The sequence below is a fragment of the Ahaetulla prasina genome, chromosome 7, assembly GCF_028640845.1.
Source record: "Ahaetulla prasina isolate Xishuangbanna chromosome 7, ASM2864084v1, whole genome shotgun sequence".
Classification (NCBI taxonomy): Eukaryota; Metazoa; Chordata; class Lepidosauria; order Squamata; family Colubridae; genus Ahaetulla; species Ahaetulla prasina.
The window spans coordinates 69,823,083-69,846,393 of record NC_080545.1 but is presented as its reverse complement, the minus strand read 5'-3'; the positions used below and the strand labels follow the sequence as shown (position 1 = coordinate 69,846,393).

General features: G+C 38.0%; 1 protein-coding gene across 2 annotated transcripts in view; it reads left to right on the top strand.

Annotated features, from left to right (window-relative positions):
* The window catches only part of CYTH4 (cytohesin 4), a 42,671-nt gene that overhangs the window by 4,088 nt on the left and 15,272 nt on the right, over positions 1–23,311 (top strand). Inside the window, exons 2-9 of one of the 2 annotated variants that reach the window (XM_058191368.1) lie at positions 2,811–2,943; positions 10,208–10,290; positions 12,442–12,506; positions 14,060–14,126; positions 17,451–17,569; positions 17,696–17,776; positions 19,060–19,172; positions 20,928–21,076. In XM_058191368.1, the coding sequence (XP_058047351.1) occupies positions 10,252–10,290; positions 12,442–12,506; positions 14,060–14,126; positions 17,451–17,569; positions 17,696–17,776; positions 19,060–19,172; positions 20,928–21,076 (633 nt within the window). In that variant the 5' untranslated portion in view covers positions 2,811–2,943; positions 10,208–10,251. The remainder of the gene's footprint in view (positions 1–2,810; positions 2,944–10,207; positions 10,291–12,441; positions 12,507–14,059; positions 14,127–17,450; positions 17,570–17,695; positions 17,777–19,059; positions 19,173–20,927; positions 21,077–23,311) is intronic. The other variant, XM_058191367.1, reaches the window with a different exon arrangement.

Genomic DNA, 23,311 nt, shown 5'->3' with positions numbered 1-23,311 from the left:
GGATATTGCAAAATTCCAATTCTCATCCCACTCCTGGGGGAAGGATATTGCAACATCTCCATTCCCACCCCACTCTGGTTCCAGCCAGAGGTAGTATTTGCCAGTTCTCCAAACTACTCAAAATTTCCGCTACCAGTTCTCCGAATTACTCAGAATTTCCGCTACCGGTTCTCCAGAACCTGTCAGAACCTGCTGGATTTCACCCCTGCAGTAGAGCTGTATTTAATGTAACCTTAATAAAATAGAACGAGTTCTTCTGGATGTGCTTCTTGTCAGGACTGCTTTGCAAGGTTGATACAACAATTTTCTATTAATGCATTCTGATATTTCTCTGTGAAAGAGAACTATGGTTATTTATTTTTTTTACATTTTTCGCTGTTTTGAGTTCTATTGAGAAAGAAGTTCTATCCATAGCATTTCTCCAGGGGTCCTTTTTGTTCCCAGAAGGGTTTTGCCACATAAGACTGGAAACTGGATATTTCAGCAGGGCTACATTTATATTGACCAATCAAGTGCTGCCTTATCAGAACAAATCCAATTCAGCTGTGTCCAGATTATTTATTTATTTGTAAAATTTATTTATTTGTAAAATTATTATCCTACTACATAGTAACTCTTATCTCAGAGTGCATCTCAACCAGAACTAAGAATTCTAAATGTCCAGTTGTAGCTCTCCAGGTTTTTGGCAAATATATTTCTTATCATCTATTACATTATGCTTCTAAGTGAAAATGCTTGTGATTGAATGCACGCATAGACCACCAGGAGGCAGATATTATGTGATTGGTTTCACTAAATTATCCAATACAGCTAGGGGTCTGCAAACTTGGCTCTTTTAAGATTTGTGGACTTCAACTCAGCTTTGCTGGTTGAGGAACTCTGGGAGTTGTTTTGTGATGTAATGTAACATCTGTATCTCTGTGCACTGAAAGCTCAAGGGAGTAACCATTCATTTGGAAAATACCTGATCAGCTATTAAACTTTTCCTCCTGTTGAATATCATGGTGTATTGCGCTGGTCAGTAGGTCCTGGAGAAAACCTTTTCCATTTGGTGGACCAAAGATATAGTCAACTCATTCTGAAAGTACATCTTTTAAAGTGTGCTATAAATATATTACTCATGAATATGTAGCAAAGAATGTGCAGTGTGTGGCAAGTGGTTACTTTTATATAGTGTAAAACTTCTGTCTTTTTAATTTGTGCATCTGGAATACATTGCTACCCTACTCATAGGGTACCATATGAACTATGGTGACTGTAATTCAATGAGAAACATCTCTTCCTCTTTTTTTTTTTTTTGCAACTATCATTAGTAACTCCCTGTCTCCAACTCTCAGTAATTGGTTCCATTGTTAAATTTCTCTTACTGTCACAAAGTGATTTTTCCCCTCGACGTGCAGTTGCCTTCTTTTAAACTGAGTTCAGGGAGATACAGTTTCTGTTCATACAATCTAAAATTCTATTTCTATTCTTTGCAGCCACACCGCACTTCTTACTTACGTTCAGTTTGCTGTCAATTACTATTTCAAGACCTTTTTCACAAACACAATCAGCAAGCCCTACTTGTGGGTTGAATTTCTATTTTTTTTTTGTCACAACATTATATACAAGCACATATAATGAAAGAAAACAATATGACAGGAACGGTAGGCACTTTTGTGCACTTATGCACGCCCCTTTATTTCCTAAGTAAAGAACAGATCCACTTGCAACTTTCCCATTCTGGGAATTATGACCCATTCCTCAATTTTCAAAAGTTCTTTGAAATATTCCAACCTTCATTGCATTTCTGGATGAAGCCAGGGTTGCTGCTGATTTGATCTTCAGGGAGGGCAGGGGCCACCGTCAACAAAACACTATTCTGAGGCCACCCATTGGCTTCACTTCATGTGAAATCAAAACCCATAACATTTCCAGTCAAAACAAATATAAGATGGTTCTAGACAGAAAAGGTAGTCCTGTTTGTATTTTAAGAACTAGACATTTAAATATTTAGAGGTCAAAACCAGAACATTGAATTGCATTTGGAGGCTTACTGGAAACCAGTGGAGTGCCCACATGAATGGTCCTTTGTAATAAATTTCACCGATTGCTGCTTCCAATTATTCATCAAAAGTAGGTTCATGTATAGCATATTGCAATATTTTATATGGATGGTGATCAGAGCATGACATTTCGCATATATATATATATGCCAAAAGCAAGTATACATATGCCACTATAGATCAAATTTGCAAATTCCTGGCTTGTTTAATGTAATTTGGATTCCTCCATTTCATTTCTATCACTAAAAATTCCCAGAATGGGTAATAATGTTAAGTTGAAAATCAATATAAGTTAATGAAACACCTGTTAGAGGAGTAGAAAATAGACATTTTATGTAGTCCTGAAACAGAAACTGAAGTATCAATACAATTCTCACCAGATAACTTCCTTGGAGAGAGTTTCCCAGAGAGTTTTTCAGGGCATCATCCTGGAGACAACAACCCTAATGTGTTAATATTCAATAAACGCCTTCTAATAAAAAGACAACACCAAGATATTTTTCCAAAGACTGAAACCAGCAATATTGAAGGAAGTATATATTAAACAAATAAACATTAGCAAGAGGATGCAGAAAGAACTATTTCTTTCTAGCTCCCAAGTCATCTAGGGCTCTGCACATCAGCATCAATATCCTAAATCTGGCTCAGTAGTATAGAGGTAAGAGACCATGGTCTTTCAGGGCTGGAGCTACAAGATTCTTGATAGACGTTTGTGGCAAGCTATTGTAATTTTTGCATTATTTAAACCATTCCTCTTTATTAAAGGAAGAGCACCATTTCTGTTGCGGGACCCATCCTCTGGAACATCATCTCCTGAAAAATTAGACTTGCCCCTTCTTTTGTTGCAGGGCACTAAAAACCTGGCTTTGTCATCAAGCCTGATATGCTGATACAATAAGTAAGTCCATGACATGGCTGGTATGAGTGGCTGTGTGAGTTACCTTGGCCATTATTCCTATGTTATGTTTGTTGCTTTAAACTCTAGATATTTTTATTGTTTATTTTTATTTTGTTCTAAATGGACAACATAAGTCAGCAGTATTTGCAGCCGCTGAAAAAGCCAACACAGTCCTAGGCAGCATTAACAGATGGGTAGAATCAAGATCACATGAAGTGATAATACCACTTCATAATGCCTTGGTAAGGCCAGACTTGGAATATTGCATCCAGTTTTGTTGCCATAATATAAAAAAGTCCTGGTGCTCTAGAAAGAGTGCAGAGAAGACCGACAAAGATGATTAGGGAAATGGAAGCTAAAATATACAAAGAAGGTTGCTGGAACTGGGTATATCTAGTTTAAGAAAAGAAGGACTAGAGAGTAACATGATAATAGTGTTCCAATATCTAAGAAGCTGCCACAAAGAAGAGGGAGTTCAATCTATTTTCCAAAGCACCTGAAGGCAGGACAAGAATCAATGGATGTAAACTAATCAAGGAGAGACCCAACCTAGAACTAAGGAGAAATTTCCTGAGAGTTAGAACAATGAATCAGTGGAATGATTTGCCTCCAGAAATCATTGGTACTACAACTCTGGAGGTCTTTAAGAAAAGATTGGACAACCATTTGTCTGAAATGGTGTAGGGTTTCCTGCTTGAGCTGGGGGTTGGACTGGAAGACCTCCAAAGTCCCTCCCAGCTGTGTTATTCTGTAATTTTAATTATGCGCCACCCAGAATTTTGTATATGAAATAGGTAGCCTGCCCATTTACTAAATAAATATATAGTGTTATTTTTAAAATAGAGAGTTTATATGAGGCAGTAACATTTCCAAATCTTTCTCTTCAACATTTATTCTCCCTGGGTTTGGAGAATTGTAGCTCATGTGTGTGGCTGGCTATAAATCTGTAATGTAATACTTAGTTCCCAATGTGGCCAGATGAAAAGAGGACAACTATTTCAACGTCTTCAGTAGTCATACTATTGACTATATATTGCAGACAATAGTTATATTACTGAAGAGGAAAAGTTAACAGCTGCAGCTATGCATAAAATGTTCTTCTCAGCTGTTAAAAGAATTCTGTTCCTTTTTTGCAACTTGTTCTGCATTTTAGTTTCACTAAAATTTGCATTCACAGAACTTGTGTTTTTCCTGAAAAAGATGCCCAGCGATGTCCAAAAGATTTACTCTACATGTATAGGTTTCCAGCCTCAGATTTGCTTTCAGAATAAACTTCTGTGGGGGGAATTTGCCAGTTGAAAGAATGGTTAAATTCTTTATCAGTTGGACTAAACAGTCTATGGTTACAATGCATGTACTAGATGGGATGTTTGGTCAGTTTCACTGGCTTGGGGGGTTCTAATAGTTAACTCTATTCATTGTTAGCCTTTCTACTTTTGGGTGTTGTTTTTTTTTGCTTTTTGTAAACACTCTGGTTGTTTGCAAAAAAATTGCAAATTGAAGGCTCACCTAGGAAACCTTGCAACTGTACCTTCAATGTTCATTGTCCTGGGATCCTTGTATCTACTGTGTAGAACATTGCTCAGAGGAAATGTATGCTAACAACTGCTGATAGAGGAAGTTGAAAATGTGCATACGGGTACATTCCACTTTTAATAAAATATATAGGAAATCTCAAGCTTGGAAAAGTACTCTGTCCTAGCCAATTTCCTAAATGTCACTTCTACATTGACTAAGGGGAAAGAGTCTTAGACTTCCAGTGGAAGAAATAATAGACTGGAGACAAAAAGCAAGCCAGTGACTGCAATAAGGAAGAAAAGGGCCAGTGAGGAGACTGGTTCTTCAGAATCTCTCTGGACAAGGAGGAGATGGGAGATTGTTCACATATACTCAGAACAGCAGTCCCAATGAGGAGACCATGAGGCAACAACCTCTGGGTTTTGAGCACTGGGGCATAATGGGAATAACCATCTTCACAACCATGGTTGATTCTTTTTAAAGGTCATTAAGTTTGCAAACTTTTTTTTCCCTAATCATGTTTGATAATCACTTGCTAACTATTTTTAATCTATTATAATCAAATCTCAAAAATGCAGGCGAGTTTGACTTCAATCTTTGGTGATCATTAGGCAATGCCCTAATTAGTTAATTAATTAATCATTAATTAATCATTAATTAATAGGGAATGCACTACCTGACTCTATGGTTTCTTTCCCAAACCACCAAAACTTTAACCTTAAACTGTCTACTGTCGACCTCACCCATTCCTAAGAGGTCTTTAAGGGGCATGCATAAGCACACCAGCGTGCCTACCAGCCCTGTCCTAACGCTTTCTTTCATTCGTATCCATCTCATGTATTCATAATTATGTCTATACTTATATATGTTATCTAATACATGCTTGATGAAATAAATAAATAAAATAAATGAATTATCACTGGATGCCAATGAAAAATATGATAATGTAAATGTTTCCTGCTCTAGAACAGAGATTGTGCAATCTACGAGTGTATTTGGAACATTTTTTTGGTTCAGAAATCATGCTGCTAAATTCAGTGGAAAAACACAAACTTAGAAGTTTTTTTTTAAAATGTCATGTATCAATAGCCTCTCCCAGTGACAAAAGTTCATTCAAAAAAGCCAGTCCTTCCTCTATGTTGATATCACCATTTCTGTCAGGCTCCACATCATGGCTCAGAAAAATAATTACACATCAGCCTTCCTCTTTTTTTCTTTTAAAAATTTAGCCAAGGAAAAAAAGGAGCATGATCCTTGTTCCTCTTCCTCCTTTTTCCTATCCAAATTTCACCTTGGATCTAGGTGGTGGCTTCTCTTTTTCTGACCATATTTAGCAATAAGCTGCATGTGAAATACAGAGTAGAGAAAGAGTTTCCAGGACCAATGGATTAAACTTCCTTTTTTCTACCCTGACAGAAGAAAACAAGACCAAATATATATATAAAAAAGGAAGAAACAGCTGCGATCACACATTGCTCCCAGAAGCACGAAGCTGAAGCCTGAAGATGACGAATGAGACTTCGTCGAAACGTCGCCAAGACACTTCCAATTTTACACGGGAGAAAACCCGAACAACCAAAGACCTATATACAAACACCCGTGAAAACCTCAGAAAACAAATATATATATATATATATATATATATATATATATATATATATATATATATATATATATATATATATATGTCTTTGGTTATTCGGGTTTTCTTCCGTGTAAAATTGAAAGTGTCTTGGCGACGTTTGACGAAGTCTCATTCGTCATCTTCAGGCTTCAACCGTGCTTCTGGGAGCAATGTGATCGCAGCTGTTTCTTCCTTTAACTGCTAGTGGGGTTTGAACTGATTGGGTGGGAGCTTGGCTGTGCTCTGATTGGATGGGGGGTTTGTGCTCTGATTGGCTGGGGTGTGTCCTGTGTTGGTGGGGGCTTGTTTGTGCTCAGTTTAGTTGTGTTGCAGGGGGATTTGAGCTGGTGAGCTGCATAGCTGTTGTTTGGCTTTGTGGTCGTGCTACATCTTCATAGTGGGTGTCAGTCTGCTGCATGTATGGATTGGAGGGGTTTGAAATGGCTAATGTTGCAGCTGCGGTCTGGCTTCTGGTCCTTGGTCGTGCTTCATGATCAGTGTGGGTTTGGGTCTGCTTTCTGGGTGGATGTGCGGTGGTGACATCCTGTGTGGACCTCGTGAGTGTGGGTCTGGTGTCATTCCTCGTGTTAGTCCTCATGTCATTCCTAACACGAGGAATGACACCAGACCCACACTCACGAGATCCACACAGGATGTCACCACCGCACATCCACCCAGAAAGCAGACCCAAACCCACACTGATCATGAAGCACGACCAAGGACCAGAAGCCAGACCGCAGCTGCAACATTAGCCATTTCAAACCCCTCCAATCCATACATGCAGCAGACTGACACCCACTATGAAGATGTAGCAGGACCACAAAGCCAAACAACAGCTATGCAGCTCACCAGCTCAAATCCCCCTGCAACACAGACTAAACTGAGCACAAACAAGCCCCCACCAACACAGGACACACCCCCAGCCAATCAGAGCACAAACCCCCATCCAATCAGAGCACAGCCAAGCTCCCACCCAATCAGTTCAAACCCCACTAGCAGTTAAAAGGAAGAAACAGCTGCGATCACACATTGCTCCCAGAAGCACGGTTGAAGCCTGAAGATGACGAATGAGACTTCGTCAAACGTCGCCAAGACACTTCCAATTTTACACGGGAGAAAACCCGAACAACCAAAGACCTATATACAAACACCGTGAAAACCTCAGAAAACATATATATATATATATATATATATATATATATATATATATATATATATATATATATATATATATATATATATATATATATATATGATGTGCTACTAAATTACTGAGTGTGCTTGCAAAGAATATTTGTTCTAATGTAGCAGAGACCAATCAAATATAATTACAATAACCACTGTGAGTTAAATTTGCAGAACTCCTATTGGAAATGAACCATCTTATTTTCTCTAAAGGAAGAACTAATCCTGACCCCTGCTAAACATTAATTTCCCTAAACTAACTAAGGTCCATTCTGAATATCAGTATTTAGCTAAAGCAAAGTACAACCTTCATAGAGAGATCTGACATTTACATTTGTGTGATAAGCTTCTGTGATACCTTTATTCTCCATTAGAGTAAACACCTCATAAATGGTACAATTTATATATCAAATAAATACGTTTATTTGCAGTTACAATAGCTGTTTCTCATTAATAGACAAATATTTGCTAAGCATTCAGGATTTAACTGTAGTATTATCCTCCACTGCCACTGCCTTGCTACTTCTGCTTCTTTAGTAAACCATTTTGTGGCTTTTATCTCTGACATCAGCCACCCCCGTTTCTGAAAACTAAGCCGAAAACTGTGCACAGCCTAGAGTAAGATTTATGGACAGCTTCTGATAAGGCCTCCATTTCTTTCAAAATCTTCTACCATCTTAATCTCCCTTCAAGTGGGGAGGAAGATATATGGAGATAAGGATATTACAACAGGAGTCCTGATATAAATTTTAGGTTTTATGCTCTCATTGTCATTGCTGCCTAATTTGGACCACTTTAAGGATATACATGGAAACGACGCTAAGGAATTACTCATTCAGTCCTCCATGTTGCGAGTTTTCTGGGACCCAAGCACTTCATACAGAGAATTTGTTTTCTTTGAAAGAAATTGTGGAAGATTAAAGCCATTTACTAAAGCAAATGGGAGCAGATACCACCTCAAACTCACAGCAACTCATCCGACCCTCACCTTTTCATAGAACGTCTCCACTAAAGCTAAAGCTTGCTTGCTTTTTATGCAAACCTCTGCATAAGCACATCTGACAGGAAGAAAAACAGATCCCCGTACTCTAAACTTTCTTCTTCCACAGCTATAGGCAGTCATTCTTATAACACAAAGTACTTGATCATTTACTAAATGTATTGCTGTAATTTCCACTTGGTTATCAATTTGTTCTCTTCCCCTGTTTTCCCCCCATTCAAAAGGGCTGTATTGAGTTAGAGGCAGGGATGAAATCCAGCACGTTCTGACAGGTTCTGGAGAAATTTTGAGTAGTTCAGAGAACTGGCAAATACCACCTCTGGCTGGCCCCAGAGTGGGGTGGGAATGGAGATTTTGCAATTTCCTCCCCCCCCCAGGAGTGGGGAGGGAATGGGGATTTTGCAGTATCCTTCCCCTGCCATGCCCACCAAGCCACACCACACCCACCAAGCCACGCCCATAGAAATTTGAATTTCACCACTGGTTAAAAGCATCCATAAGATTATTCTGCTCAACCTCTCATTTTGGCTAATTCATTGACTGACTATGTGCCATCAAGTTTTTGACTCTTAGAAATCAGATAGATTTTCTCCACGACAATCTGCCCCAATTAGGTCTTTCAGACCTTCCAAGGGTGCACTCATTGCCACTGTAACAAAGCCCATCCATCATGCAGCTGATCCTCCTCCTCTTCTTCTCCTTCCTTCCACCTTTACCAGGATTAAAGACGTCTTTAGGGGGCTAGATGTTTGCATAATGAGTCCAATGTAAGATAATGTCACCCTGATGCTATGTGTCTTGAGTGAGAACTCTAGATTGATTTGTTCAATGATCCATTTTTTCACTGTCGGTGATATTGTGATGGATTTTTTCCAACACCAGAGTTCAAAAACATCAATATGCTTTCAATCTGGCTTCTCTAAAGTCCCCCTTTCACTTCTACAGAGTGTCAAAGGGAATACTCTTGCTTGCACTATTCTGATTTTTAACCATTCACTTTATTAGGATATGATAACAGCAATTCCCAAATTAAGTTTTTAATTCAAGTGAATTTGAAACAGCTTTGTGGAAACAGGTCTGTCATTCCCACAATGTTAACTTTTAAAAATTAAGTGGATAAGGGCATAGAATTTAGTAGAATAATTCAAGTGACAGACTAGCACTTCAAAACCTTGGATTCAAATCCCTACTCAGTCATGAACTTCATTCTCCAGAAGAAGACATCTATTCAGAGAAAATAGCTCAGTGGGTATCATGATATGGTCTAAAAATGGTAACAATAGGAAAGAATAATCAGTTTAGTTTGCCTTGCATCTAAGCCAGAAAAGAAATCTGGGACTCCTTTTAAATTCATAGGAATAGCAGCATCTGCATGGATTTGCATCACAGCTTCTGCTTTTAACAATGAAAAATACATAAACAGACTTTTCAATAACATCCATATGGTGTCATTTATCTGAGAAATAGCTGAAACAGAAGCATAACCAGAAAAAAATGATAAAAGTTTCTTTATAAACATTTCTAGTTAATGCAAATTCCGTTTCTGGGATCAACATCATCAATCTACTTCAGGCCTTGCACTGTTACTCTCCTTTTCCAAACTTATCTTCTGACTGCCCACTTGAACTTGAACACTGCATTGCCATTTGCCCTGGTACCTGGACTTCTCATTCATTGACTCCAGGTACCAAATTTCTTTGCACTTTATATTACTTGTTCTGTTAATGACAGCTCATGGGTTTTGTTCTGGAGTAATCTAACGATTTTGTCCCCTGAAACTTTCATGACAATCTAGACCTGACTATTTTTCAATGAAGATGAATGAAAGAATCTACATGTATGTGGGATTTTTTAAAAACTATATATGCCCTTTGGGATCTTACTCTTATTACTGCAGTGCATTTTATAGTGGGAATAAAAAGGTTTCTCTCTTTCAGATTCATCTGACTTGAATGATGCTGAGGTGACTGAGCTAGACATAATGAAGAAGCATCAGAAAGACTTTCTGGAAGACATTCAGGTAGGAATCACTTTAGTTCACCAACTAGATGAGTTGAGTCGAGTTTACTTTATTGATTAGCCCTTGGGCCATATTAAAGTGCAGAGTTCCTGACACAAATTATTATTAAAATCTGATAAAAACAATTTAAAATGGAAGTGGATAAAATACAATTTAAAATGAAATTGGAATAAAATACAATTTAAAATGAAATTGGAATAAGATACAGTTTAAATGAAATTGGAAAATAGATGGGGTAGACTATGATTTGCAAAATCCCATTCCACATGCCTATTGACTGTGGAGTGGAAATTATAGGAGGTCTAGTCAAGGGCTAACCCAGGTTGGGGATGACTGAGAGAAAGCAAAGGATTATCTGAATCAATAATGCAGCTAGGTAATTTTTGACCCTGGATTTAATAGGGTTATAGGTAGTAGAAAAAGACTTATAAAGTCAATAGTATTTTCTTGTGAGATAGAACAATATATTTGGATAATTGCTATGTTTTTGGGAAAAGACTCCTGACATTATTACTAGAAGTTTGTTGCATGACCATCTCTACATGGCCTGTGACTTATTGATCTCGAGAATCTCTACCTTTCCACATATATTTTTCATCTGTATCATGGACATAATAATATATCTTGACAGATATTCTAAGGATAAATAAATGTGTGTATTGCATCAAAGTGAAATGACTGAAAAATGCAAGTACTGTATTTTTTGGAGTATAAGACACACCAGAGTATAAGACACACCTTAGTTTTGGGGGAGGAAAAGAGGGGAAAAAAATTCTGTCTACCAGGTATTCATCTGGCTAGCGTCCTTAGCCTGGTCAGCTTTAGCACATTAGTTTGCTCTCTGGTTTTAAAGTTGGGGCTGATTGGGGCTAAAAAACAGCTTTTAAAACACAGCTGATCATGGGAGGGAGCAGCAATTAGAAAAGCAGGCAAAGTATGGAAGATTGCTTAGCTTGTGTTGGGCTGAAAAACAGCTTCAAAAGCACAGCTGATTGTCAGAAGGAGCTCCAGTGACTAAAGCAGGTGAAGTGCAGAGCCACCCTCGTGGCTCCCGTGTGACACCTATCCTGCGCAGACTGCACTGGCTACCTGTGGCCTTCCGGGTGCGCTTCAAGGTTTTGGTGACCATCTTCAAAGCGCTCCATGGCATAGGGCCGGGCTACTTACGGGACCGCCTACTGCTACCGAATACCTCTCACCGACCCGTGCGCTCTCACAGAGAGGGACTCCTCAGGGTGCCGTCAGCGAGACAGTGTCGTCTGGCGACACCCAGGGGAAGGGCCTTCTCTGTGGGGGCTCCCGCCCTCTGGAACGAACTCCCCCCAGGACTTCGTCAACTTCCGGACCTCCGAACCTTCCGTCGCGAGCTTAAAACACATTTATTCATCTGCGCAGGACTGGATTAGTTTTTAAATTTGTTGGTTTTAATGGGTTTTTATCATTTATTCTAAATTTTTAATCTAGGCCAATTGAATAAGTCTTTTAATTGTATTTTAATAGTATTTATATTGTAATATTATTGTTTATTTTATCTGGCTGTGAACGACCCTGAGTCCTTTGGGAGAAGGGCTTTAATAAAATTAATTTATTTTAATTTATTAAATTTATTAATAAAATTAATAAAAAATTAAATAATAAATAAATAAATAAATAAATAAAAGGGTAAGAGAAGGCAGCAGCTGTTCCAGGTAGCTATTTTGGGCACTGTGCATCACATTTTCAGCCTCCAAACTCCTTGTGTTTTTGGGCAGCAATCAGCAGCAATGTTCTTTGGTGATCCCTGCAGCCTTGAAGGACTCTCAAACAGAGCATTTGGAGGCTGAAAGCACAACGTGCAGATCCTAAAAACACAAGCCATTGCTGGTGGCAATCTCTGCAGCCAGAAAGAGGATGCGGGAAGGCTGAGGGGTGGGGGCCAGTGGGTGGGCAGGGTTACATTCAGAGTGTAAGACGCACCCACATTTTCAGCTTCTTTTAGGAGGGAAAAAGGTGTGTCTTATACTCTGAAAAATACAGTATCTGTTTACTTGGCATGTAATTATTGGGGATTTTTTTTGACCACCTAATATTCTATACAGAATATTTGGAAAACGTTCAGTGAGGTCACTGTCTTCTCCCTGTATTCATTTTTATTGTTTTTCTTGCTTCCAGAAAATAAATCAAGAGATTGCTGAAATATTTCTGGAGATTGATCACTTCCAGCAAGCACAATCATGGTGAGGTGCCAGCCACATACATACATACATACAGTAAATATATAAAAAAACAAAACTAGGAAATGTTGCATATTCCACATAGAAGTTCTCTTTGGATATAAAGGGGGGAAAGGTTTTGTTTTTTTCATGCTACCCATAAATACAAGGGATTTTGTGAATAATTTATACAAAAAAGGTATTTCCTGTTGCAGCTAACAGCCTTTATTGTGTTAGTTAAATTAGTGAAGAATTGAGTTTAACCATGATCCAGAATGCTGACTGGGGAATCTGGGAGTTGAAGTCCATATATTTTAAAAGTTGCCAAAGTTCGAAAAACATTGAATTTTAAGCAACGTACGATAAAGGACAAGCTGCAGCAGTGAGATTTAAGAGGACTCAGAGTTATACAACTTGCTTTGCTGTTTGATTAATCTATTAGTCTGAAATGAGAACTGCCATTCTGTCATTTAACTCTGCCTACAATTTGTAACAGCAGTTTTTGATTTTTTTAAAAAAAGCTAGTTTACAGGCTGTCTGTATCAGGTATTCAGGACCCAGGAGAGCTCCATGGGGGGATTAGAAACTCATCTAATAAAAACAGCTGGATTTTATATGTGCAAGGAACACAAGCAATCTAAGTGTTTTTTTTAAGCCAGACTAGTCAAAAATGCAAAATGTTTCTTCTTTAAATTCTAAATTTAAATTGCTATTTTGGTTTGCTTATTTGGTTAGGATAAGCGTATCTTTATGAACAATTATATGCCATCAACTTGACAAGTCAATTATACAGCGTTTCCTAGTTTCCTTGAAAACATTACTAAGACAAAATTACAAAAATACTTATCCAAACAAGTGCTTAAAGCGATCTTCTAAACAATATATGTAATAGAAACTTTGAAACATAAGATTACAGAGAGCAAGAGTAGTATATATCTTATTTATACTATACTATAGAAGTAGTAGTATATAATAGAATAGAAATATTTATTTATATACCAGCTTTATTATTTTTTATAAATAACTCAAGGCAGCAAACATATCCAACATACCTTATTCTTTCTATTTTCCTTACAAACAACAAACTTGTCAGGTGAATTGGGCTGAGAGAGAGTAACTGCCCAAGATCACCCAGCTGGCTTTCATGGCTAAGGTGGGACTAGAACTCACAGTCTCTGGCTTTCTACCCTGAGGCCTTAAGCACTAGACCAAACTGACTCTGGTTTTATTGCTTTTAATATTACTTATAATTAATTAAATTTTTCCATGAAAAGCTCCATAAGATGGGCAGAGAGTGACACCAGGGGAGATCTACTCTGCTTCATATTGTTCCTTTTATTTCACAAATTAGCAATGTTTAATTTGTACCTATATTTTGCCTGATATAAAACAAGTAAGTGACTGAGATTTAATGTGCCTAAAATTAAGTAAATCAGTTGTATAAACTGAACTTGAATGCATTCAATGGGGGAAGTTTGGTATATATTTTTGGGACTTAGCAAAAAACAGCTAGAAAAGACAGAAGGTGGCTTTCCTTTGTTTTTCCCTGAGCTCTGATTCTATCTTTACATTTGCAGCAAACTTATTCAAAGGGATAAGAACTTGAGCATTGGACGGAAGAAATTTAATATGGATCCTGTTAAGGTAGGAACAAACAATTGCGATTTAATTTCAGATTTAGGTCTTTGACAATCTCAGCTTTCATGTTTCAAACAGCTAATTTCAGGAAGGAAGGAAGGAAGGAAGGAAGGAAGGAAGGAAGGAAGGAAGGAAGGAAGGAAGGAAGGAAGGAAGGAAGGAAGGAAGGAATTACTTTTGGCCTACGATGTCTCAAAGCCAATGTGCATTTTAGGAATCAGCTCAAATAGCAGCTGAAACAAAAGTGGTGGTATATAGGCTGGATGGTTAAGAGGAAGAAAGAAAGTAGTTCTCTTTCTCTCTGCTATTTCATGACAACCCCACCCTCCCGAGTTATCTATTGTTTGCCCTGCTTTTGAATATGGGTTTAATGGTCTTCAAGAAAAGCACTAAAGATTTTGTTCCTTTTGAGAGGATTTAGTGCATTAAACCCATATCAAAATGATCCCCATTGTCAGATAATAGTCGGGCTCCTGTTGAAGTCAAGTATGCAAAATATTTCCTCAAAGTCAGAGTGAATTTTGACTATAGATTACTAAATCTTCCAGACCAGCCATTGGTAAAAATTCAACTCCTCCCGATCCCTATCCCCCAAATAAAGAGTGTAATTGATAGCTGTTTTCAGTCAGATGATGATAAGAGGAAGGAAAACTCCTTCCTTTGGAGGAAATTCTCCAAAGTCCTTGGATATGCCCCATGGGTAATAAATAAGGATGACACCATTTGGTAGCATTGTGCCAATAGAAGAATAGATGGATGCAGCAACTTTAATGCCAATGAAGTTTTTGGCTGGCTCAAAGATTGACGGATAGCACATTAACTCAGCCTTGGAGAAAGGCTCTTAGCTGCTTTTGTTTTTTTTTAAATAAAGCACACACATATTGTTAGCTAAGCCAATTTTTATAGCTATGTAAAATATACATAGATTGGGTGTATATTGGATGAGAACTGAAATGTCTTTCAAAAAAAAAAAACGAGCTGAAAAATCTTCTTGGATGAGAAGCAAAACATCTTCAAAACAACAACAACAACAACAACAAAAACACACAACAAACCCAGAAAGTCCAGTTGCCTCTTGAAAAAAAGCACCATGACATGGATGACTGAGAATCTCCATAGACATTTATGTACAATATACTACATGAAAAAGAGAATGGAAGAAATGAGAAAACTTGAATGAAAGTTTTGAAAGCCAAGTAATGAGACCACTATGAATTATAAGAAATGAAATAAGCCTTATAATGAAAGGCAGGTCCAGCTCTGGGAAATCTAGATCCTCTTTCTAATGAATGATCAGAAAGCAACCAAGTCCTTTTTCTGATGAAAAATGCTATGAATACACAAAATATTATGCTCTTTTATGATCAGGTCCATCCTTTCCGACATCCACTTCCTTAGAACAAACAAATGAATGAAGATCACATTTGTATTTTATCCAATCATCTTTCCTTTCTTTGGAATTGATAGCTTATACTTGAGACTCAAGTGCAGAGGAGAGCAACCAGGATGATTAGGGGACTGGAGACTGAAACATACAAAGAATTGGTCATGGCTAGTCTAGTGAAAAGAAGGACCAGGGAAGACATGATAGCAATGTTCCAGGATTTGAGGGGCTGCCATGGGGAGGAGGGGGTCAAGTTCTTTTCCAAAGCACCTGAAGGCCAGACAAAGAATAATGGATGGAAACTGACCAAGGAGAGATTCAATCTAGAAATAAGGAGGAACTTTCTGACAGTGAGAACAATCAACCAATGGAACAGCTTGCTTTCAGAAGTTGTGGGAGCTTTATCACTTGAGACTTTCAAGAAGAGACTGGACTGCCATTTGTCAGAAATGGTGTAGGGTCTCCTGCTGAGCACGGGATTGGACTAGATGACCTATAAGGTCCCTTCCAACTCTGTTAATCTGTAATCTGAAAAGGAAAATCAAAATTACTAAAGAGCAGTTATGTTAACTGCAGCTAATTTCATCTTGGAGCTGAGGTTGTCTTTATTCTTATCTTTCTTTTCTAGATGTAATTATCTCTGTGCATTCCACTAACTGTAACTCATTGTGAATTGCACTTCACACTGAACTATTTCTTTCTGATACTTTCAGTGTAATTACTTCCTTTTACTAACAACACTACAGTCAAAAGTGACCATTCAATCATTAAATGGTAGTTAGAATCTTAATAGAAAAGCAGCTACCTACATTACTACAATGGGGTAAAGGTGTGTTGAATATGAACAAGGCCTTTAAGAAAAAAGGATAATTTGATAGGATGATTGATATCCATTGTGTTTTAAGATCACTTTATTAGTTGCATTATCATTCCTGATCAATTTGTAGGTTATTAAAGAACCTACCCATGCAAAACTATATTTTCAACTAGAAAATATATCCAGCCGTATTTAAAACTCTTCTTCTTCAAATAAGAATGTGTGTGTAAACACTAAAACATCGACACTGAAAATCATTTCCCACTTACCTTCACATTGAGGGTTGCTACTGTAAACACAGCTGCAAGTTGAAGACATTTAAAAATAAAATAAGGAACTGGTGGAACAAAGTACCTTCACTTAATTGATGCAATTAATTAAGGAAGTTACTTATGCATGAAAGAGAACCCTGTGATTATGATGTCATCACAGAGAAATCTCTTAAGAAATCTCAGCTCTGATTTCCCACAATCACAGGGCCTAAAGCAGAGCTCCAGAATCTGGCTATACTTTGCTTACTAGGAACATGTGGCCCAACTGTTGTAGCTGAATTTTGAGAAAGAAAACTGTTGGAAATCTTAAAATACATAGAGAAGAAATTATTAACCAGTTATACAACCTATTATCTCTTTCTTTAGTCAACTGAATATTCCTGAGACTTGAGATAATGGATAATTCATGGCTTAAAATAAATTCAAGTCATAGAACAAAGAACATAGAATAACAGGTTTGGAAGGGACCTTGAAAGTCTTTTAGTCCAAGCTCCTGCTCGATTAGGAGACCTTCTATCGGTCCAGGTCAATAGTTGTCCAATCTCTTTTTGAAAACCTCCAGTGATGGAGCATTCACAACTTCTAGAACTCTAACCACTCTTTTTTGTGACAACCCCTCAGTACTGGAAGATAGCTATCACGACCCTCCTAATTTTTCTTTTTGATAGACAATTATCATCTTGATCAGAACTGGAACTGGTACTATTTAACTAGAACCAGTTAAGCTAAGTTATTCCTATATATCAATAACCATCACTCATTGTTATAGTCCCTTATTTTACATGTTTTTGTTTGTTTCTTGAAACCAACAGTCCATTCACAGTTAACTCACAGGACTCCTCTATTTTCTCAAACAGGGTATTCAATATCTGGTTGAGCACAAGGTACTCTCCTTGGATGCACAAGAAGTTGCTAAATTTCTTTACCAGGGAGAAGGACTCAATAAAACAGCCATAGGAGATTACCTGGGACAAAGGTAAGTGCATTGTCAGTGAATTAACACATCTATGTTTCACTTCTGCCCTTCAAGCCCGGAGCAAAATATGCCTGGGGGTGGGGGGAAAAATCCATGTCTCTCATCTTGCTCCTATTCTCCTGCCAGGGATCCACTGAATCTCCAGATTCTCCAGGCTTTTGTAGAATGTCACCAGTTTGCCAATCTCAACCTTGTTCAAGCACTACGGTAAGTTCTAAAACATGCAAAGAGAAAAGCAGTCTAGAACTAAGGAGAAATTTTCCAACAATGAACTAGTGGAACAGCTTGCTTTCAGAAGTTGTGGGTGCTCCATCACTGGAGGCTTTTAAGAAGAGTCTGGATGACCCCTTGTTTAGAATAGTACAGGGTCTTCTGCTTGAGCAGGAGGTTGGACTAGAAGACCTTCAAGATCTCTTCTAACTCTGAAGAGTTATTCTATGGCTCTCTTTTGAGCTTGATGCTCATTTTTCTTCTCTAGAGGGGAACCAACTGAGATGCTGCCGATGTGAATGAAATGGAGAAATTCTCTCACGCATTTTGTTCCACTTCTATGCATATATATATATATATGTAGATAAATTCCAGCCTTGCTATGTAAAACCAGTAAGGATTTAAGACTCTGCCACTGTGAAGAATGATTCTAAATTTGTGGCATGGAAGAGAAATCCATCCAATAGTTTAGCACTTGGCTGTGTTCACACAAGATGGTTACTGAGCTTGAACCAGAAGCTATCCAAATGGCTCAAGTCCACAAAATAAGTAATTAAGCCACAAAACCTAACCCAGTTTTTAGTGTACTGTGGAAATGTAGCTTCTAGATTTATAACTGAACTGGTTATATGTCTTAGAGGAACACAGCTGCTTTGTATGAAGAAAATCCTAGGTCACATGTGTGAAGTCACAATTATAAATGGCACTTCAGTTTGTTGCAAAAAGAAAGGATTGTCCTTTTCTTTTCAATTAACTCAAAGTATCTATGCAATTAATCAATCATGAATTAATTACCTTGATGAACGTATCTTTTCTTTTATGTACACTGAGAGCATATGCACCAAGACAAATTCCTTGTGTGTCCAATCACACTTGGCCAATAAAAATTCTATTCTATTCTATTCTATTCTATTCTATTCTATTCTATTCTATTCTATTCTATTCTAATCAATCATCAGCTGAAAAACATTACCAGAAATAGTAGAATTGTTAATTTAATTATTAGAATTTTAACACCACATAACTCCTCAGTGACTCTAGGCAGTTTATATGTAAAAGGAAACAAAATAAATGCATATAAAAAAGAAAATGTCTCACCAGAAAAACAAAACTGGAGTTAACTAAAAAAAGGGTTCCAACAACCGACCTCTACCAAGGCCTAAGAGACTAAGCATGCTTTCAGTAATGTCTGGAACATCATAAGGGTAAAACTTGCAGGCATTTCTATTTTCTATGACATATTCTGACAGAACATTCTGAATGTATGGTTTTCTTTACAGGCAGTTTCTATGGAGCTTCCGTTTGCCTGGAGAAGCCCAGAAGATTGACCGTATGATGGAAGCTTTTGCCAATTGGTATTGTCAGTGTAACCCAGGCATTTTTCAGTCAACAGGTGAATGAATGGATGGAGATATTTATTTTGGATACTAAAACACTAGTCCTAATAGGGTGGCTAGAGATGCCTGTCTGATTTCAATCTGTGCTTCAAATCAATGTGTCTATACTATTTCTGTATTATCTACTAACTTTCAAGCCCAGGATCTAGCTGCTTCAGTTAATGTATATTTTCTGCACTGCCTTGCAATTTATTGAGTGGCTCAATGACTTAAAAGATGCTGGAGAAGGTCTAGACTCCAGTGGTTTGAGTCCTACCACTGTAGGATAGACTGAGCTCCCATCACTTGCCTCAGCTTCTGCAACCTACGGTGTTTCCCCAAAAATAAGACCCAGTCTTATTTTCTTTTGGGCTCTGAAATAAGCACTAGGGCTTATTTTTGAGGATGTCTTATTTTGAGTGCCGCCACCTCAAGGCGAGGGGGTGGAGCTGCCCCATGCACCCTGCACCAGCTAACCTCAGGCCCACACAGCCAGGCCAACTATGCCCTGATGACAACTGCCTTGCCTCATGGCACTGGCCCACTTCTTCTTCTGGCACTGGTGCAGCATCGGAGCAAGAGGCTGAGTGATGTATTGGTGCCATGGTTGCAAGGTGAGGCAGTTGTCAGGGTGTGGGTAGCCTGGCTGTGGGTGCCCCGAGGTAATCCAGTGGGTTCATGTGGAGCAGCTCCACCCTCCCACCTCACCTTATGGCTGCACCATTGGTGCATCACTCAACCTCCTTCTCTGGTACTGTGCTGGTGCCGGAAGAAGTAGTAGGCCAGCAGCCACATGGGCTCCTGCTGCACATGGCTGCTGGTGTTGCCGCTGTGAGGTAGTTGTCGGGTGGGGATGGCCTGGCGGTGGGGGCCATGAGGTAAGCTGGTGTGTACGTTGGGTAGCTCCACCCCCTGCCTCACCTCACCTTGTGTCAGTGGCACCATGAGCAACCAGATGGAATGGTCAGGCAGCCAGCTACACAGGTGCTTAATTAGAGCTTATTTTGGGGATAGGGTTTATATTGGGTGCATGCGCAGAAAACATTCATAGCGCTTATTTTCTGAATTGGACTTATTTTCAGGGAAACATGGTAGCAGTTCAAAAGCATGTAAATGTGAATAGATAAATAGGTACCATTTCAGTGGGAAGGTAACAGTTTTCCATGTTTTGCTATACGCTTCATGCTGTGATGTGATCTCATGTCAGAATGTCTTTGGACAGTGCTGGCTCAATTACTTAACGAAATGGAGATGAGCACCACTCCTAAAGTCTGTTATGACCAGCAGAGCAAAACCTGCAGGGATTCCTTTACCTTTATCTTACTTTCAACTTATGGTTAGGGGAGTAATTAAAAGCAACAAACAAGATAAGGATAACACCGATCACATCCTGATAAGTATTAACATGGAAGAGTATGCTCTGCACCCCTAAAATAAAAAGGACTTCCTGAAAATTATAAAAGCCATTAAGGACCTAAAGGCAAGCATAAATAAATAGGTGCCAAGCTGGACAGAGAATACCTGAGATAGCACAATATCTTTGAAAAGGGTTAGAACCTACTGCTACTGTTTTACTCAATGTTTACATTTACTATGGCTGCCAACTCCAGAAGATTCTGGGCTGTTTTAAGCTTATATATATAAGGTTTTACTTAAACTTTATATATATAAAGATACATACATATATAGATATGTATGAAAGATATATATATATATATATCTTTCAGAAACCCACTATAGTCAGCTAGTAACGCTATATTTTTCTTTGTCAGATGCCTGCTACATCCTTTCATTCTCAGTCATCATGTTGAATACCAGCCTCCACAATCCAAATGTCAAAGATAAGCCTCCATTTGAGCGGTTCATGTCCATGAACAGAGGCATCAATAATGGAGTAGATCTTCAAGAAGTGCTTCTGAAGGTAAGGTAAAAAAATAAACTGAAAATGTCATCTGTTTTATTGATACGAACACAACTTTTCTAAAAGATTTCTGGTGGTTTTAATGGTTGTGTACACTTCAGAAAGTGTACAGCATACACTTTCATACTCATGGAGTAATAGGAGAATTTGCTTAATTGTATCTACAAATAGCATTGTTTGCAAAGAAAAACAAATTACTGTGAGCATATTAGATACATAGTGTCATAAGTCTAAAGAAGATGCACTAATTTATTGCCAAGTACCCCAAAGAACCAGGTTGATTGTTTTGTATTCACAGTTTGTAGACCAGGCTGACATCTTTTAATTACATTAAATCCTAACAAACGAAGGGAGCATGTGAGATGAGACACAAAAGAAAATCATCACATATTCAAGTAAAGAATTCCATTCAGATTATCTTAGTTTTTTTAAAAAACTTTGTCAGATTTGAATGGAACATTAAGAAAGTACAAGGGTGTAGGCTAGATAAAACACAACTTGAAAAAAATCAATGCCAAGTATATGAAATACAAACAGAATCATACTTGATAGCTATAAATGAACATGCCCATCAGCAGTGCTCTTCACAGCTATGTTTTAGTAAACATCTGCATATACATAAGCTTCCTTACATTAATGGGAACTCTTGATGATCACAATTATATCTGCATCTGTATATGACCTTTCACTTTTCTACTGAATGTGGGCAAGTGTTGGAATTATACAGTCTTTTTCATTTTTCTCCTTTCAGTGCTCAGGCTCTTAAATAGAGTTTCATAGCATGTTTGATTTGTACTATAGCGCTACAAGTATTTTCTGTAAAAGTTTGCAAATCTGTACAAATTCAGTATCAGCTTTCAAAAATTATGTTGAAACACCCCTATGCAACTTTGCATAGGAATCTGAAATTACTTTGTGAGTAAAAGTGGAGCTTTCTGTGTGAGCAATTTCAGGAAGTTGCAGGAACATTACATAATATGTGACATCATATCCCAGTAGTGCAATTTTATTACTTCATTGGATGAGAAATCACTTTTAAAAACCCGGAAACCTAGCAATAAATTATATGCACATACGCAGAACTTACGGTTCTCTCAGATTTAAGAAAATGCTGTAAAATGGAAATACACTTCCTGAGCATATTTGTTTGTGCTTATCTTCAGGTCATTTTTAAAAAAAAAAATTCCTGAAGACTGACTGGACAAGTTCTTGCAGTTTTCTTGGCAAAATTTCAGAAGTGGTTTGCCATTACATGCTTCCTATGGCTATGAGAGAGTGACTGGCCCAAAATCACCAAACTGACTTTGTGCCTTAGACAGGACTAGAACTCACAATCTCCTGATTTATAGCTTGATACCTTAACCACTCCATTAAACTGGCTCTTGAGCATAGAGTGAATTACCATATTTTTTCGGAGTATAAGACGCACTGGAGTATAAGACGCACTGGAGTATAAGACGCACCTTAGTTTTTGGGAGGAAAATAAGAAAAAAGCTGATTGGCAGGTGGATTAGCCTCTCAGAATAGCCCCAATCAGCTGTTCCCAGAGGTGAATTTTAGCAACAGGATCCTTGGTTGTGAGGTCTGTGCATTGCTTTTTTTTTTCATTTTTCTCCTGCCTCTGAAACTCTGTTTCAGAAAAAACTTTTTTTCTGCCTCTGAAAGTCTCTGAAACAGAGCTTCAGAAAAAAAGCCTCTGAAGCTCTGTTTGGGAGCTTCTTTTCTGAAGCTCTGTTTGTGGGCTTCTTTTCTGATGCTTTTTTCAGTCTCTGAAACCTCCATTTGAGAAACTGGGTGGGGCTACATTCGGAGTATAAGACATATCCAGATTTTCACCCTCTTTTTTGGGGGAAAAAGGTGCGTCTTATACTCCGAAAAATATGGTAATTTCATTAGTGATGAATGCTCTTTTCTTTTACTTTCCATCGTTTCTTTCAACTTACTTATTAGGACTAAGTTGGTGGGGCTTATGTGTGATTCACAGCATACGCTTTATGATTGTGGTTTCAAATTAGATTGAGAGGAATGGCAGGAAAACATAGTTTCATTGCAGGAAGTGATACACACACACACACATACGTAAAGAGAGAACTGATAGAACGAAGTGGTTTAGCTAATTTCCTTCATTTTAAAAAAAAAAGAAAATTGCAAAACATATGTCTATCTCATTTTGATGGATGAAGAAGTTTGTTTAGACTCCACTGTATCAGTGGTAATACTAGATGTCTGGTGATT